At 43.1% G+C, this 15,276-nt stretch overlaps 1 protein-coding gene across 5 annotated transcripts in view; it reads left to right on the forward strand.

The window, feature by feature from the left end:
- Positions 1–15,276, forward strand: part of FANCC (FA complementation group C) — a 324,685-nt gene that overhangs the window by 271,646 nt on the left and 37,763 nt on the right. For all 5 annotated transcript variants that reach the window (XM_042243052.2, XM_060409072.1, XM_004004090.6 and 2 more), the window contains one exon: positions 9,825–9,981. In XM_042243052.2, the coding sequence (XP_042098986.1) occupies positions 9,825–9,981 (157 nt within the window). The remainder of the gene's footprint in view (positions 1–9,824; positions 9,982–15,276) is intronic.

The following is a 15,276-nucleotide window of genomic DNA, read 5'->3' on the forward strand; positions in this document are numbered from 1 at the left end:
TTATCACTGAACTAAGGCCAGATGTAAATAAATTTCCAATGCTGAAAAAGCTAATACAGCCTCCAATGGTGCTTAATAAGAAAAAAATAAATTACAAGAAAAGGCCATCTTCAGCCAAGTTTCTAGTTTTGTGGATTTTTCTTTTTTTTCAGCTCAGATAAGAAAAACCAGGCTTTAAGAATTGCCAGAATTCTCTGGCAGCCCAGTGGTTAGGACTTGGCACTTTCCTTGTTGGGGCCTGGGTTCAATCCTGGTCAAGGAACTAAGATCCTGCACGATGCACAGCACAGCCAAAAAAGGAAAGAAAGAAAAATCAGGCGTTACATATTGTCAGTATAGGTGAATGTCTAAACAAAGCAAAGCTAGTATAATACCAAGGACAAAAAGTTAGCAAAGCAGTAGTAGTAACTAGTACTCCCATTTCTATCTCTCTCTTCTTTAAATTTTTTACCTTACTAAGATATGATCACAAAATTATTTATTGAAAAAGTTTACTTTTCAAGTAAAAACCTGCTGATACTGGTTTGTAATAGACATGCCAGTGTGTTTGGATTTGGATATTTCCTTTGATTGGTGTTGCTGCCCTTTGCTTTGAGAAGTGACTTCTCTGCACATAGAAGTGATAATGATGGCACAGCTTCTTCAAATTTGATGTACTTCTCCGATCAGGTTGTCATGGAAATACATCTTTGAAATGTAATAGAGAATATTCTTTCCAGTTCCTTGGGATTAAGTAGTTCTCCAGAAGAGTTGGTCTTAATTTTTGTGGGCTCCTCCGGCAGCCCACGCAGCCCTTGATCTCTTTCTGGTTTGGAAAGGGGGAGCCTGCCTGCATTTGTCTCAAGTGGGGAGGCTCCCTCCCCTCCTCTGCCTCTCAGATAGCATTAGAACATGTACTTCACCTCTCAAGGGCCTTATTGGCAAAGAATTGAGTTCCACATTCTGGTTTTTGTATTGAAGCTATACAAAAACATTTAGGACTTCCCTGGTAGGTAAGAATCTGCCTGCCAATGCAGGGGACATGGGCTCAATCCCTGGTCAGAAAGAAGATTCCACATGCCACGGGGCAACTAAGCCTGCCCACCACAACTACTGGAGCCTGCCCACTCCAGGGCCTCTGCTCTACAACAAGAGAAGCCACCACAGTGAGAAGCCTGTGCGCCACAGTGAAGAGTAGCCCCCACTCGCTGCAACTAGAGGAAAGCCCAAGTACAGCAGCGAAGACCCAGGGCAGCCAAAGATTAATTGGTTAATTAATAATAAAACCATTTGGAGCCAAAATTATTTAATAAGTGGCTAGACCAGTTTCTTTACCTATTTCCTCCTTTGTGGAGAGGATGGGACACACAACTACCTCACTAAATTGAATATTTGGGGAAACAAAGTTCAGTTTTTAAATGTCCAAGAGGCAATTGTCAGAAGAATCTTAATATATTGCATGAGATGTTGGACAGGGCAGAGTGTTCTTGTCCAGGCCTCTCCTGCCCAGTGTCAGAAATTGTTATTTAGAGGCAGATATTCTATATGGAAGTGCAGACTGGGAACCTACTCCTTGGTATGTTGCAGGAGTAAATTATAATGTGTTCCATGTACGTCCCTATCATTTTCCTAAACCATAGCTATAATGCCTAAAACTTCCTGTGATTATTAGGTAGGAATTTTGGAGAGCCAAGTTTTTAATCATAACCTGTTTTTCTTGAATTTGTCATTTGATCAGTATCCAAGTTAGATAGCTAAAACAAGTACAGAAAGTAGGAAAAGGACAGCCTTAGTTTCTGTAACTAACACGTGGTGAGTAGAATGAAATTTTTCGATCTCCCTAAAAGTATTTTTTTCTTTTTTTCTTTTATTGGCTTTTTAAAATTTCCACAGAAATACATACGTTTTATCAGGTCAGGTCAAACAATGTAGAAGTATACGCAGAAAATGTCAATTACCCCCCTCCTTACCACCCTCCAGTCCTTCTCATAAGCATACCTTATACTCCTATAAACATTAGAAATCTACATGAAACGATTTTCTCTTCTTTTTAAATTAGCTTTTAAAAAAAAATTAAAAAGGAGAAACAGCATCACATCATACACATGACCCTGGAACCAGGTTTTTTAACCAACAAATCTTGTGTATCCCTCAAAGGGTATAGATCTAACTCATTATAAAGTAGAAACATATATCCTGATATGAACGGATCTTAATCTGTTTAGCTCTTTGCCAGTGTGTGTGTGTGTGTGTGTGTGTGTGTGTGTGTGTGTGTGTTCAGTCGTTCAGTCATGTCCAACTCTTTGTGACCCCGTGGACTGGCCAGGCTTCTCTATCCATGGAATTTTCCAGGCAAGAATACAGCCGTTTCCTACTGCATGGGATCTTGCTGACCCAGGGAGCAAACCTGCGCCTCTTGTGTCTCCTGCATTGGCAGGTGGGTTCTTTACCACTGCACCACCTGGTAAGCCCTATTTTCCAGTGGATGCATTCAAATTGTTTCTAATTTTCTGTTTATAATATTGCTACGTAAATACTTTCTAGCTAGTGCTTTTATTTCTGCCAGGAAGATTCATAAAAGTATGGTCATGACAGCCAGGAATATGTGTATTTCGCAGTTTATTAGGCAGAATCACATGACTTGACCGAAAGGATGAACCTATTCCCTGTCCTACATCTACGAACACCAGTCACTTATACCTGCCTTTACACTGGATGTTGTCATTCATCTAAACATCAGCTGATGTGAACACAAAAACTAATGCCTCCTTAATATGTTAGTTTACCTTTCTTTACTATTAATAAGATTGAAAATCAACATATTTGGGGGGCATTTGCATTTCTTCTTTTATAATTTGCCTTTTTTCCTGGTTTCATTGAGATATAATTTATATATAATATAACTTTTAATTTCAGAACCAACCTGGTACAAATTTAGAACATTGTATGTAATACCAATGTGTTGGGCCAACCAAATTCTGTTATGCCGTATTTTAAGATCATATCACTTTGGTGATTTCTTCATCCAAGATCAGTTATTAAGAGTTAACTCTTTGATGTTTTAGAGAAAAAATAGATTTTTTTGTTGTTGTTGTTAATAGGTGATCATGTACTCCAGTGTTCAGTTCAGTTCAGTCACTCAGTTGTGTCTGACTCTTTGCAACCCCATGAACCACAGCACGCCAGGCCTCCCTGTCCATCACCAACTCCCAGAGTCCATCCAAACCCATGTCCATCTAGTCAGTGATGCCATCCAACCATCTCATCCTCTGTTGTCCCCTTCTCCTCCTGCCATCAATCTTTCCCAGCATCAGGGTCTTTTCAGATGAGTCAGCTCTTTGCATCAGGTGGCCAAAGTATTGGAGTTTCAGCTTCAACATCAGTCCTTCCAATGAACACCCAGTACTAATCTCCTTTAGGATGGACTGGTTGGATCTCCTTGCAGTCCCAGGGACTCTCAAGAGTCTTCTCCAACACCACAGTTCAAAAGCATCAGTTCTTCAGCGCTCAGCATTCTTATAGTCCAACTCTCACATCCATACATGACCAATGAAAAAATCATAGCCTTGACTAGATGGACCTTTGTTGCAAACTAATGTCTCTGGTTTTTAATATGCTGTCTAGGTTTATTTTAGGGGGCTTCAGAATCACTGCAGATGGTGATTGTACCATGAAATTAAAAGACGCTTGCTCCTTGGAAGAAAAGTTATGACCAACCTGCTGCTGCTGCTAAGTCGCTTCAGTCATGTCCGACTCTTAGATACCCCACAGACAGAAACCCACCAGGCTCCTCTGTCCACAAGATTGTCTAGGCAAGAATACTGGAGTGGGTTGCCATTTCCTTCTCTGATGACCAACCTAGACAGCATAAAAAGCAGAGACATTACTTTGCCAACAAATGTCCATCTAGTAAAAGATATGGTTTTTCCAGTAGTCATGTGTGGATGTGAGAGTTGGACTATAAGAAAGCTGAGAGCCGAAGAATTGATGCTTTTGAACTGTGGTGTCAGAGAAGACTCTTAAGAGTCCTTGGATTGTAAGGAGATCCAACCAGTCCATCCTAAAGGAAATCAGTCCTGCATATTTATTGGAAGGACGGATGCTGAAGCTGAAACTCCAATACTTTGGCCACCTGATGTGAAGAACTAACTCATTGGAAAAGACCCTGATGCTGGGAAAGATTGAAGGCGGGAGGAGAAGGGGACAACAGAGGATGAGATGGTTGGATGGCATCACCAACTTGATGGACATGAATTTTAACAAGCTCCAGGAGTTGGTGATAGACAGGGAAGCCTGGCGTGCTGCAGTCCATGGGGTCACAAAGAGTTGGACATGACTGAGCAACTGAACTGAACTAGGTTGGTCATAACTTTTCTTCCAAGGAGCAAGCATCTTTTAATTTCATGGCTGCAGTCACCATCTGCAGTGACTTTGGGGCCCCCCCAAATTAAATATCTCACTGTTTCCATTGTTTCCCCATCTATTTGCCATGAAGTGATGGGACCAGATGCCATGATCTTAGTTTTCTGAATGTTGAGTATTAAGCCAACTTTTTCACTCTCTTTCATTTTCATCAAGAGGCTCTTTAGTTCTTTGCTTTCTGCCATAAGGGTGGTCTCATCTGCATATCTGAGGTTATTGATATTTCTCCCATCATTCTGGATTCCAGCTTGTGCTTCATCCAGCCCAGCATTTCACATTATGTTCTCTGCATATAAGTTAAATAAGCAGGGCGACAATATATAACCTTGATGTACTCCTTTCCCTACTTGGAACCAGTCTGTTGTTCTGTGTCTAGTTCTAACTGTTGCTTCTTGACCTGCATACAGATTTCTCAAGAGGAAGGTCAGGTGTTCTGATATTCCTATCTCTTGAAGAATTTTCCACAGTTTTTTGTGATTCGCACAGTCAAAGGCTTTGGCATAGTCAATAAAGTAGAAGTAGATGGTAAATTTTTTCTGGAACTCTCTTGCTTTTTCTATGATCCAATGAATGTTGGCAATTTTATCTCTGGTTCTTCTGCCTTTTCTAAATCCAGCTTGAACATCTGGAAGTTCACGGTTCACATATTGTTGAAGCCTGGCTTGGAGAATTTTGAGCATTACTTTGCTAGCATGTGATGGGATGAGTGCAATTGTGCAGTAGTTTGAGCATTCTTTGGCATTGCCTTTCTTTGGGATTGGAATGAAAATTGACCTTTTCTAGTCCGGTGGCCACTGCTGAGTTTTCCAAATTTGCTGGCATATTGAGTGCAGCACTTTCACAGCATCATCTTTTAGAATTTGAAATAGCTCAACTGGAATTCCATCACCTCCACTAGCTTTGTTCATAGGGGTGTTTCCTAAGGCCCACTTGACTTCACATTCCAGGATGTCTGGCTCTAGGTGAGTGATCACATCGTGGTTAGTAGAATATTACTCAGCTATAAAAAAAGAACAAATTTGAGTCAGTTCTAGTGAGGTGGATGAACCTAGAGTCTTTATACCAAATGAAATAAGTCAGAAAGAGAAAAACAAATGTCATATATTAACACATAGTATGGAATCTGGAAAATGGTACTAATGAACTTATTTGCCAGGAAGGAATAGAGGCACAAGTATAGAGAATGGACTTGTGGACCCAGTGGGGGTGAGAGAAAGTGGGACAAATGGAGAAAGTAGCATCAACATATGTACACTATCATGTGTAGAATGGATAGCTGGTGAGAAGTTGCTTTTTAACACAGGGAGCCCAGTCCGGTGCTCTGTGATGACCTAGACGGGTGGGATGGGAATTGGAGGGGGGGCTCAAGCAGGAGGGGATAAGTGTGTAGTTGTGGCTGATATGTGTTGTGGTGCAGCAGAAGCCAAACAACATTGTAAAAATTTAAAAATAAAAAAAGATGATTCAAATACTGAACATGGATCCATAAATTTAATCATTCACAGCAGTTTGTAGAGTGTGCTCTGAATCAAGAGTAATAAAAAAAATTGTTAACATATACATTTTTCAAACTGTATCTGAGAATAGAACAAAAATTACGTACTTGGTACTTGGTATAGAACTCTCATGTAAATTTGTAACTAAGCCGTATTTTTTAGTTCAGATATTCACTGGAACTACCATTCAGCTGCCTTTTATATTTGTTCATATCCATCTACTGTTCATCATTCTCAACATTTCCTGCCTCTCTGCCCTCAGCACTGCCCAGCCATTGCGACCTCATGGTATTAATAGAAATCACATTTGTGCATGTTCCTGCTCAGAGGGCTTAGCAGTGGGGCTATCTCTGATGAACTCTCACTGAAGTGAGACACTTTTCTAATGATGTACATACTTATTTCAGTAGATTCTTTTAAAAAGACAAGGTGTGATTAGAGCAGGTCAAGGGATGTCCCTGTTACTTGGGAAGGGAGGAGGAATTCTTCCTTCTGTACCTCAGAACCTCCTGCCTCCCAGGGGCTTTCTGGCTCTAAGACAGAGGCTATCCACACCCTCCCCCTACTCCCAAGGGGTGTTCTTCTTTCTCAAGAAAGCTGAACAGAAATCCCTTCCCAGGAGTCTGTTAATGTGGCTAAAATTGGCTGATAGCCTGGACTTTGGAAAAACTTCCTTAGACACTGAAGGAAGTGAAAACAGGCTCTAGGCATCTAACTCACCCAGGAAAACTGTCTGCTCTCACCAGCCCCGTGTCAGGCTCCAAACTGAAGCAACACCCTCCACTCTCCTGCCTGCAGAGTAGAGAGGCTTAGGTATAACCTGAGGCACAGAACCAGCTCCAGCATCAGACCTCCTGGGTTTAATCAGGGCTGTGAGACCTTGGTCCCTCTCCAGCCTCAAAAGATAAGGGTAATAATGGTACCTGTTTTGTAGGATTGTTATGGGAATGAAAACACAAGTAAAATGCTTAGCATTGTTCGAGGTGACAAAACAGTGTTAGTGGCTCAGTCATGTCCGACTCTCTGTGACCCCTGCCAAGCTTCTCTGTCCGTGGAATTCTCCAGGCAAGGATACTGGCGTGGCTCGTCATTCCCTTCTCCAGGTTTACTCTGCCTTAATAAATGGCAGCTACTGGTCTTACAGATGACTCAGAGGGTAAAGACTCCACCTGCAATACAGGAGACACAGGAGATGCAGGTTCAATCCCTGGGTCGAGTAGATCCCTTGGAGGTGGAAATGGCAACCCTCTCCAGTATTCTTGCCTGGGAAACCCCATGGACAGAGGAGCCTGGCAGGCTGCAGTCCGTGAAGTCGCAGAGAGCCAGACCCAACTGAACACGTGGCGCATACACACGTGCTGGTCCTTCAGCCTCTCCCACGCTGCATCTGGCCCATCAGTATTCAGCCTGAAACGCCACCTGTCAGGAGCTCACCAGGCCACCAGCCCTGTGTGGCTTCCTATTGTCAGTCACTCCCAGCATAGTCGTCCCTCTGAAGACCAGTCTACAGTGCTGACTGTACTTCCACTCCTGTCTTCATTGACTTGCCAGCTTCCATCACCCCATCCAACCCTCAACCTGCTGAAACTCCTGAGGCACAGGCCTGGGCCCTCTTTTCACCCCGCTCAGACTTCTGTCCTTTGGAGTTCCCCTTCATTTCCACACTGCTCCATGCCAACTGACAGCTCCCGAATATAGATCTTCAGCCCAGACCTCTCCCCAGAACACTTCCAACTTGGATATTCAAGGGCCTGTTTCATATCTCTGTTGGACTGTGCCTCAGACATTTTAAACTCACATACCCCAAACTGAGCTCTTAGTAAACCCTTCACCAATTTGTTCTTCCATTCTTTCCATTGAGTAAATGGTACGTCTGTCCATCTTGTAGCTCAAGAAACTTGGGACAGTTTTGATTCCCACCTCATGTTCACCCCCTCATCAAATTCATCACCAGTGTCTCTTGATATTACTGCTAAAATACATTTCACTCCTTCCCTGGTGCCACCCAGGTCAAGCTCCCTCTGGAATTTTGTACCCACTCAGCACTCAGGTCTCCATGCAGTGGTCAGAGTGATCTTTGAAATAGTAAATTGGGTCCTGGCACGCCTCTGTTTAAAACCTGGGCCAGAATAAAATACCAGACGCTGGCCTTGCCCTTGGTCCTGCACAGCCTCATCACCAGCCGCCTCACCTTTGCTGTCTTCATCTGACACGGCTGCAGCGCCCCCTGTGGAGGCCTCCTCCCGCCGCCCTCCATGTTGCCTGCCCCACCACGCTGTGCGTGCTGCATGCTGTCTCTTCAGTTGTGTCCAGCTCTGTGAGAGCCAATGGATGGTAGCCCACCAGGCTCCTCTGTCCCTGGGATTCTCCAGGCAAGAATACTGGAGTGGGTTGTCATGCCCTCCCCCAGGGGATCTTCCCAACCCAGGGATCGAACCCATGTCTCCCACAGCTCCTGCAATGCAGGCGGATTCTTTATCGCTGAGCCACCAGGGAATCCCTCCCACCAGGCTGATCTCTAGCTAAACTCAACTGGAGAGGTTGTCTGTGACCACCTGGTCTCACCTGGGCCCCTCCTGATACTCTGTCCTTCCTTGGCCTGTCCTTTTCCTTCACTGTCTGATGTATATGTATGGGTCAGAGTGAGGGGGAGTCGGAAAGAAGGTCAGGTGAGGCCGAGCCTCCCTCCCTTTCTCCTGCCCTACTGCCTGCTCTGGTGGACAGACCCTGAAACTCCTCAGCTTCTTCTAGTCTTGCCTCAGTGTTGATCTTGGACAAGGTCTACAAGAGTTATGCCAAGGGAGAAGAGAAAAAGAAACTACTAGCAATTCCTACCCTGTGTCTTTGCCTATTCACTTCTTGCCCCTATCCCTAATTCCTGGGCTTCATGCCAGCCCTGCAGAGAAATGGCCCAGAAGTGATGGCGAAGGGAAAGACACTGGAGGGGTTGTTGGGTAATGGGAAACATTTGTGCCCCCACTTTTGTTTGTCTTATTAAAAGCAGTAAACATCTTTAGCAGAACCTGGAAGGTGCTGCAGGTGAAAGGGCAGGAGGCTTTGGAAAAGCAGGGCCAAGAGAAGAAGAACAAGTCTCACCAGGCCCAAGTAGGCCCAGTGTTAACAGGGAGGAGCGGCCCCCCCCAACCCCCGACTGTGGCTCAGAGTAGACAGATGCCCCCTCGTGTTCCCTCCCAGGAAAAGCAGAGCCCCTGATTCACTGACCTGACATAGGAGGAAGCTCCAAATACATTTTCCTATAGAAATGTAACTACACTTAGTGGTAAGTCTGTAGAGTATCATGTTGGGGATCAACTATGGATCAGCCAGGCCATAATCACCTTTTATGATACTATTATTAAAGAAAGATTTCAAGAGATTTATACAGTGGTTAAATATTTACTATGTGCCAAGAACTGTGCTCATCATTGTACGTGTGTTATTATTGCATTTGATCCTTCTTACAACACTAGGAGGGAGGTAGGCCCATTTTACAGGTGAGTAAACTGAGGTTTAGAGGTTAAGTAACTTTTCTAAGGTCATACAGTGAGTAGGTGGTGGCTCTAGGACTCAAACCCAAGTTTGATTTCACATGTTAAACCACTGTGGTGAAATGTCAAACATAGCTATTTCTTAAATTAGGAACTATGTTTGCCTGAATATCCCAAAGCCCTTTTCCATCAACATTTTTTTTTATCGTTCTCTTTATATCATCACTATATATTTGTTTGTCCTTTTTGAAAACATTTTTTTTTCCTTTGGTCAAAGTAAGTTACTTGGTAAATATTCATTTGATATTATAAATATTAACTGCTATTGTGGCCATGATAAAGAAAAAAAAGATTTGTATTTGTTATTGCATTTTGATATCTTAATCTTTTTTTCAGAGACTCATTTATATTTAAAGTTTTGTTTATTTCTTACTGAAAGGAAGAAGATTTCTCTCCCCACGTCAGCTATACTCTGCCTCTGGCTTCGGCACCTTCCCAGCCTTGAAAATACAATGCTTCATCTTTTTGAAAAGCTCATCTCCAGTGAGAGAAATTCTCTGAGAAGGATCGGATGCTTTATGAAAGAGTCATTGCTGGTATGTGCTGGGCTTTGATGAGGAGAAAAATCCTTAAGGAAGATGCTGCATATTCTTTCTTTTAATCAGCAAAAGGAGAAAATGTGAACAAATGAGCAGTTGGCACCTTTTAAAATCATCATCTGTCTACATTTTATTTTTTAAATACCTAATGTCTGAGGCTTTTCTCCTTGTGCTAAAAATAGGGCAAGGGAATTCCCTAGCAGTGCAGTGGTTAGGACTCGGTGCTTTCACTGCCTCAGGCCTGGATTCGGCCCCTGGATAAGGAACTAAGGTAATGTAAGCTGAGTGGCACAGCCAGGAAAAAAAAAAGTTTATCCCTATGACTTCCCTGGTGGCTCAGATGGTAAAGCATCTGCCTACATTGTGGGAGACCCGGGTTTGATCCCTGGGTCACAAAGATTCCCCTGGAGAAGGAAATAACAACCCACTCCAGTACTCTTGCCTGGAAAATCCCATGGACAGAGGAGCCTGGTAGGCTACAGTCCATGGGGTCGCAAAGAGTTGGACATGACTGAGTGACTTCACTTCACTTCATGCCTTATATTGCACATTCACAAGAATTGACATTTGGCCAACAAATTTCTCATTTCCGGCTTCCTTGGTGACTCAGATGGTAAAGCATCTGCCTGCAATGCAGGAGACCTGGGTTCAATCCCTGGGTTGGAAAGATCCCCTGGAGAAGGGAATGGCACCCCACTCTAGTAGTCCACCCTGGAGAATTCCATGGACAGAGGAGACTGGCAGGCTACAGTCCATGGGGTCGCAAAAGACTCTGACAGCACTGAGCACACACAGCACACACCCTGTGAACAATGTGCTGTTCATTCTCCAAGCAGGAGTGCTGGAGTGGGTTGCAGTGCCCCCATCCAGGGGATTTTCCCAACCCAGGGATTGAACCCAGATCTCTCGCATTGCATCCTTTACCAGCTGAGCCACCATGGACGCCCCTGTCAACAACAGGAGAAATCAACAAAGAAAATCATTCAAAAAAATAAACTTCTAATCCTTCACTGGAGGAAAAATCAAATACTTAAAAGATACAAAATGACACCTCCAGAAAAATGGTTAAAACAACAAAGTAACTACAAAGAATTCTGTCGGTTATTTTGGTGTCAGGCTGCCATCCTCGAACCCCCACCTCTGTGCAGGGGCTGCCCAGTCTCCCCTCTACTCAGAACTTCTCAGGCCTGGGCAGTGCGGTGCTCAGTGGGCCAAATGGGCCCCATTGCCTAATCCAGTGTCAGGGGCCCAGGCTCGCAGGGTGTCCTCAGAACCTGACCAATCTGGTGTTTTCCCTCTGTGGGAGGCATCTCTGGAATTTATGTGCATTTTTGTAAGAGTCGGAGTAAAGACCAAAGCACTCTGAATAAACAATTAAAGCTCTCCGGGAGGTTTCATGCTTCCGGGCCTCCATCTTACGGGAACCTCGTGGGCTCCAACAGGCTTTCTTACTCGCTTTTGTCACTGAGCGGAGATATGGTGCAGAGATTTGTTTCCTCTTGTACAGATGGAGAAAGTTAGTTCAAGAGAGATGGTGAACAGCCAGATCTTAAGTTGGTGGCCAGGAAACTGGGCTGGAGAGTGTTCCCCTGCCCGCTGAGCTGAGGCTTGTGTTGGGGGCAGGGTGTGTCTGTCTCTGCATACAGCACACTGAGGTTGGCTGAGTTTTCACAACCTCCACCTAGATAACTCCTGTTTGGTTAATCCAGTTAGAATTTAGGTTTTCTCTCTCTTTCAAATTGGAGGCTGTATGAGAGAATCATGATTGAATCTGCTGCCTTCTTCCTATATCCCAGCTCTCTTTTTGGGTCCTGATCAGTCCCTACCAGGTCAAGGGTGTGACCGTGGCCCTGCTTACCTTCTCCCTGTCTCCCAGGCTCCTCTTTGCCTTCCCATCTTGGGGCCTCCAAGTGGACCATGGATAGGGTCACAGTGACCAGCAGCCATGCTGCGTTCATCTGTAAGTTAGCTGGCCCAAATCAAACCCTACTTATTTAGACATTTACAATATTTGATAGAAAAAAAAAAAAAAGAAAATAGATATAACGATTGAAAGAGTCCAAAGAGAAAGAGAGATACTTTTAGGGAAATTCTGCTTGAACTCATCTTTCAAAACAGTTGCATTTTTTTTAAAAAGTTGCATATTAAGGTGAGAAATAAGAATGTACCGTATATAAAAATAACTATAATATTCAAAATAAACAAAGGCTTTTAGAAGTCCTGGCAGCCCATTCCAAACATTACCTTTATTGTCAGGTAAATCTATTTCTAACTGAAAGATACATATTATAGTTTCATTTTCTCTGGTCCTTTTTCAGTGGTAAAATATAGTAACTGAGCTATTTCCTTGCTTTCAAGGTCCTTATAAAATTTTCTTTAAGTCTTCTCTCTATGGAAAAATTCCAGTTTCATCGCCCTAAGCTGATTTGATTCTGCAACCTTGTGATTCTTCTCTAAATCTTCTTTGTGCCCTTTTTACCTGTGGTCCTCAGGCCTGAGCCCGTCATTAAACCCAGGATGACAGAGAGAGAGAGAAAGCAGGCATTCCTGTTAAACATTGCATTGTATAACCTTCAGTCTCCAGTTTACAGTTTAAAATCATTTCCCCCCAAACAGTTTTGAAGTCAGTTGATTTACAAAAGCATTTATCAGGATCATGTGTGTAGAGATTCAGAGCTTCCATTATGGTTAAAGGGGGATTTCAGAGGGTGCTATTGTGTTTAATTTATTGTGGCATTGGCAGGATGTAACCCCTCTGTTGCCTTATGGTTCAAGGAGGTAATTACAATACAGAGCTGCAAGTCCTTGATTGGCGTGGGCTGCTCTCCTCAGGATCCTGGGCCCGCAGTGCCACACAACCAAGCAGGCTGGAATAAGCCTGTGACGTGACCGAGTGATTGGAAGGGTAACCTGAAGAACGTGCTTCCTGATTGCATCATCTGCTTCACTTATCAGAGCACGGTATCTCGCGGCCCTGACGGGACCCTGCGGAAGTATCAGAAAGATCTGGAAGACTCGGATAGGACAGGACTGCTGTGCTTTCCTCTAGAAGTAACTTGATGCCTATTACATTAGAGTTGGATTCTGAGAGTAATTAAAGTGTGATGGTCTAGTAACTTGTATTTTATATGGAGCACTGTTAATTATGTTTCCATCTCTTGGGACTATCCAGAATTAGCCCTAGAAGTTCTATAGTTACCAAGATGTTGCAAAAACAAAAGATAAACGTGTTGTACAGGTTGTACAAAGTGAAATGATCTCTCCAAATGTTCTGTGGCGTCTCAGGGCCTCCAGGCTGGCTATTTTCCATTAAGACTATGAATAATAAGGTGCTGACCTAATAGTCACCTGAATTCTAAGTGCATGTGTATGTTTTTTGACTTCTAAAATAAAAGGAAAATTTCAAAACCTGCTTCATTTTGAGGCTCCTGTTTGACTCTCTTAGGCTGGACCTCCCCCAAGTCTATGGCCACCTGCCACATTTGATGCTCCTAAATAAATCGAGGTCTTAGCCTCAGTTTGTCATCTACTGAGCAGACTGACACTTTGCAAAAGCAGATGGTCTTGTGTTTCCCTTGACAGAACAGGCAATGGAAGACCATAATCCATAGCTTCAGACCTGACCTTAAAAACTCATGTCACCAACAACAGTGAAAGCCACTTGCTAATTATGCAGCTTTCTTGGCACTGTTTGGTTTCCCAAGGCTGGCCCCAAATCAGAAGGATGTTATATTTTCCAGTTACAATTCTGTTTTCGGAGCCCAGAAAGCTATTGTTTATATTCTACATTTGAATGAAAAGTGCTGGCTGGGTGGCACTGTGTTTGGCTGCCCTGCTGCATGCCCGGGCTGGGATATACCCTGGTTCCCATGCCCTCCCATTCGATCCTTCGTTGGCTGGCCTCACATGCCGCCTGCCCCTCTAGCTGGGTCCAGAGATTTGCTCACGAAAGAGCGCAGCGGGAGGGGAAGAAAGGGGGATTGGTTTTGTTTATTAAGATTTTAAATCAGGAAACACTCCTGGTGTTTCTCTTCATAGCTCCACCAAAATTAGTTCTTTATCTTGTCAAGTGTACCTCAATAAAGATAGGGTTAAAAAGTAGTTCTTAATCTAATAAGAACTTAAGAATAACAAACCTGCAGATAACTCAGTGTCCTCCTTGACCTCCCTCATATGAGATAAGATGCATTCTTGTTTCCATTCTCCAGATAGTAATCATAGCCACTTCAAAAAGGAAAAGAGACTTATTTTACGCTGAACTCCAAACACAGTTCCCCTTTAATAAAAGATTATACCGAAGAATTAACTCTACATCCTGGGTGATGTCATTTTTCTCTGCTTGAATAACTTCTTACTAATGTTCTAGGGTTTTTTCTTTTCCTGCTTTCTCATTAGCAGTCTTTTAAACATTTCTTTTTTTCTTTGAGCTCTTTAATGTGATGCATGTAATTTAACAAAAGCTAAAGTAGACAATTTAGCAGTGATCGAGTAGAGAAGTGTAGAGGTGGTTTATGCTTGTGGCTAAAAGGTAAAAAGAAACATCTCAGACAATAACTGCACTTTCCTGCATCGACCTCAGGGGGGCACCAGATCACCCAGCACCGTAAAGAAAAGAGACCTAGATGGCAAGTTCTGTTTTCACTGTTGGGAGGCAGGCCTTGGCAGCCAGTCAGAAATGAAGAGAGAAACAAAAAAAAACAAAACAAAACAGGGCAGTAGTTGACCCAGAAGGTCACTGCCACTCAGAGACTGAGCCAGGAAGCAGCAGGGGGCTCAGGAGCCGTCTTCCCACCCAGGCTACACAAGCCAAGGGGAGAGAGGCCGCTGAGCCAGGCGAGAGGAGGAACTTGAGGTCTGGGGGACTTTGCTGGGCTTCCAGAGCTAGCATCCTGTGTCTTAACGTTCTCAGACAGCGCGGGTAAATTTAAAACACAAAAGTACATTTGGTACTTGTTAAGATTTTTTCTTTCTTTTTCCTTAAGCCCAGAAATGACAGATTTATCACTAATTAAACAATAATTTCATTATAGAGTACTGAAAAAAATCCTGGTAGTATAAACAACATCTGGTAAAGATTAAAAAGAAAGAATAATTTTTCCAAGCTCAAATTTGATGAAAGTAACACAAATGTTTTGAAACAAAATAGATCTTAAAGTGCAAAAGGGATATTTACAGTCTTAAGTTTGGTATTTTGAAAGTAGAAAAGAAGAAAATGGCATAATAAAAAATACATGTTTATAAAGGTGTCTTATTTTATATGACAGATATGAAAAATTTTTATATAGTTTTTTT

Source organism: Ovis aries, chromosome 2 (assembly GCF_016772045.2).
Source record: "Ovis aries strain OAR_USU_Benz2616 breed Rambouillet chromosome 2, ARS-UI_Ramb_v3.0, whole genome shotgun sequence".
Lineage (NCBI taxonomy): Eukaryota > Metazoa > Chordata > Mammalia > Artiodactyla > Bovidae > Ovis > Ovis aries.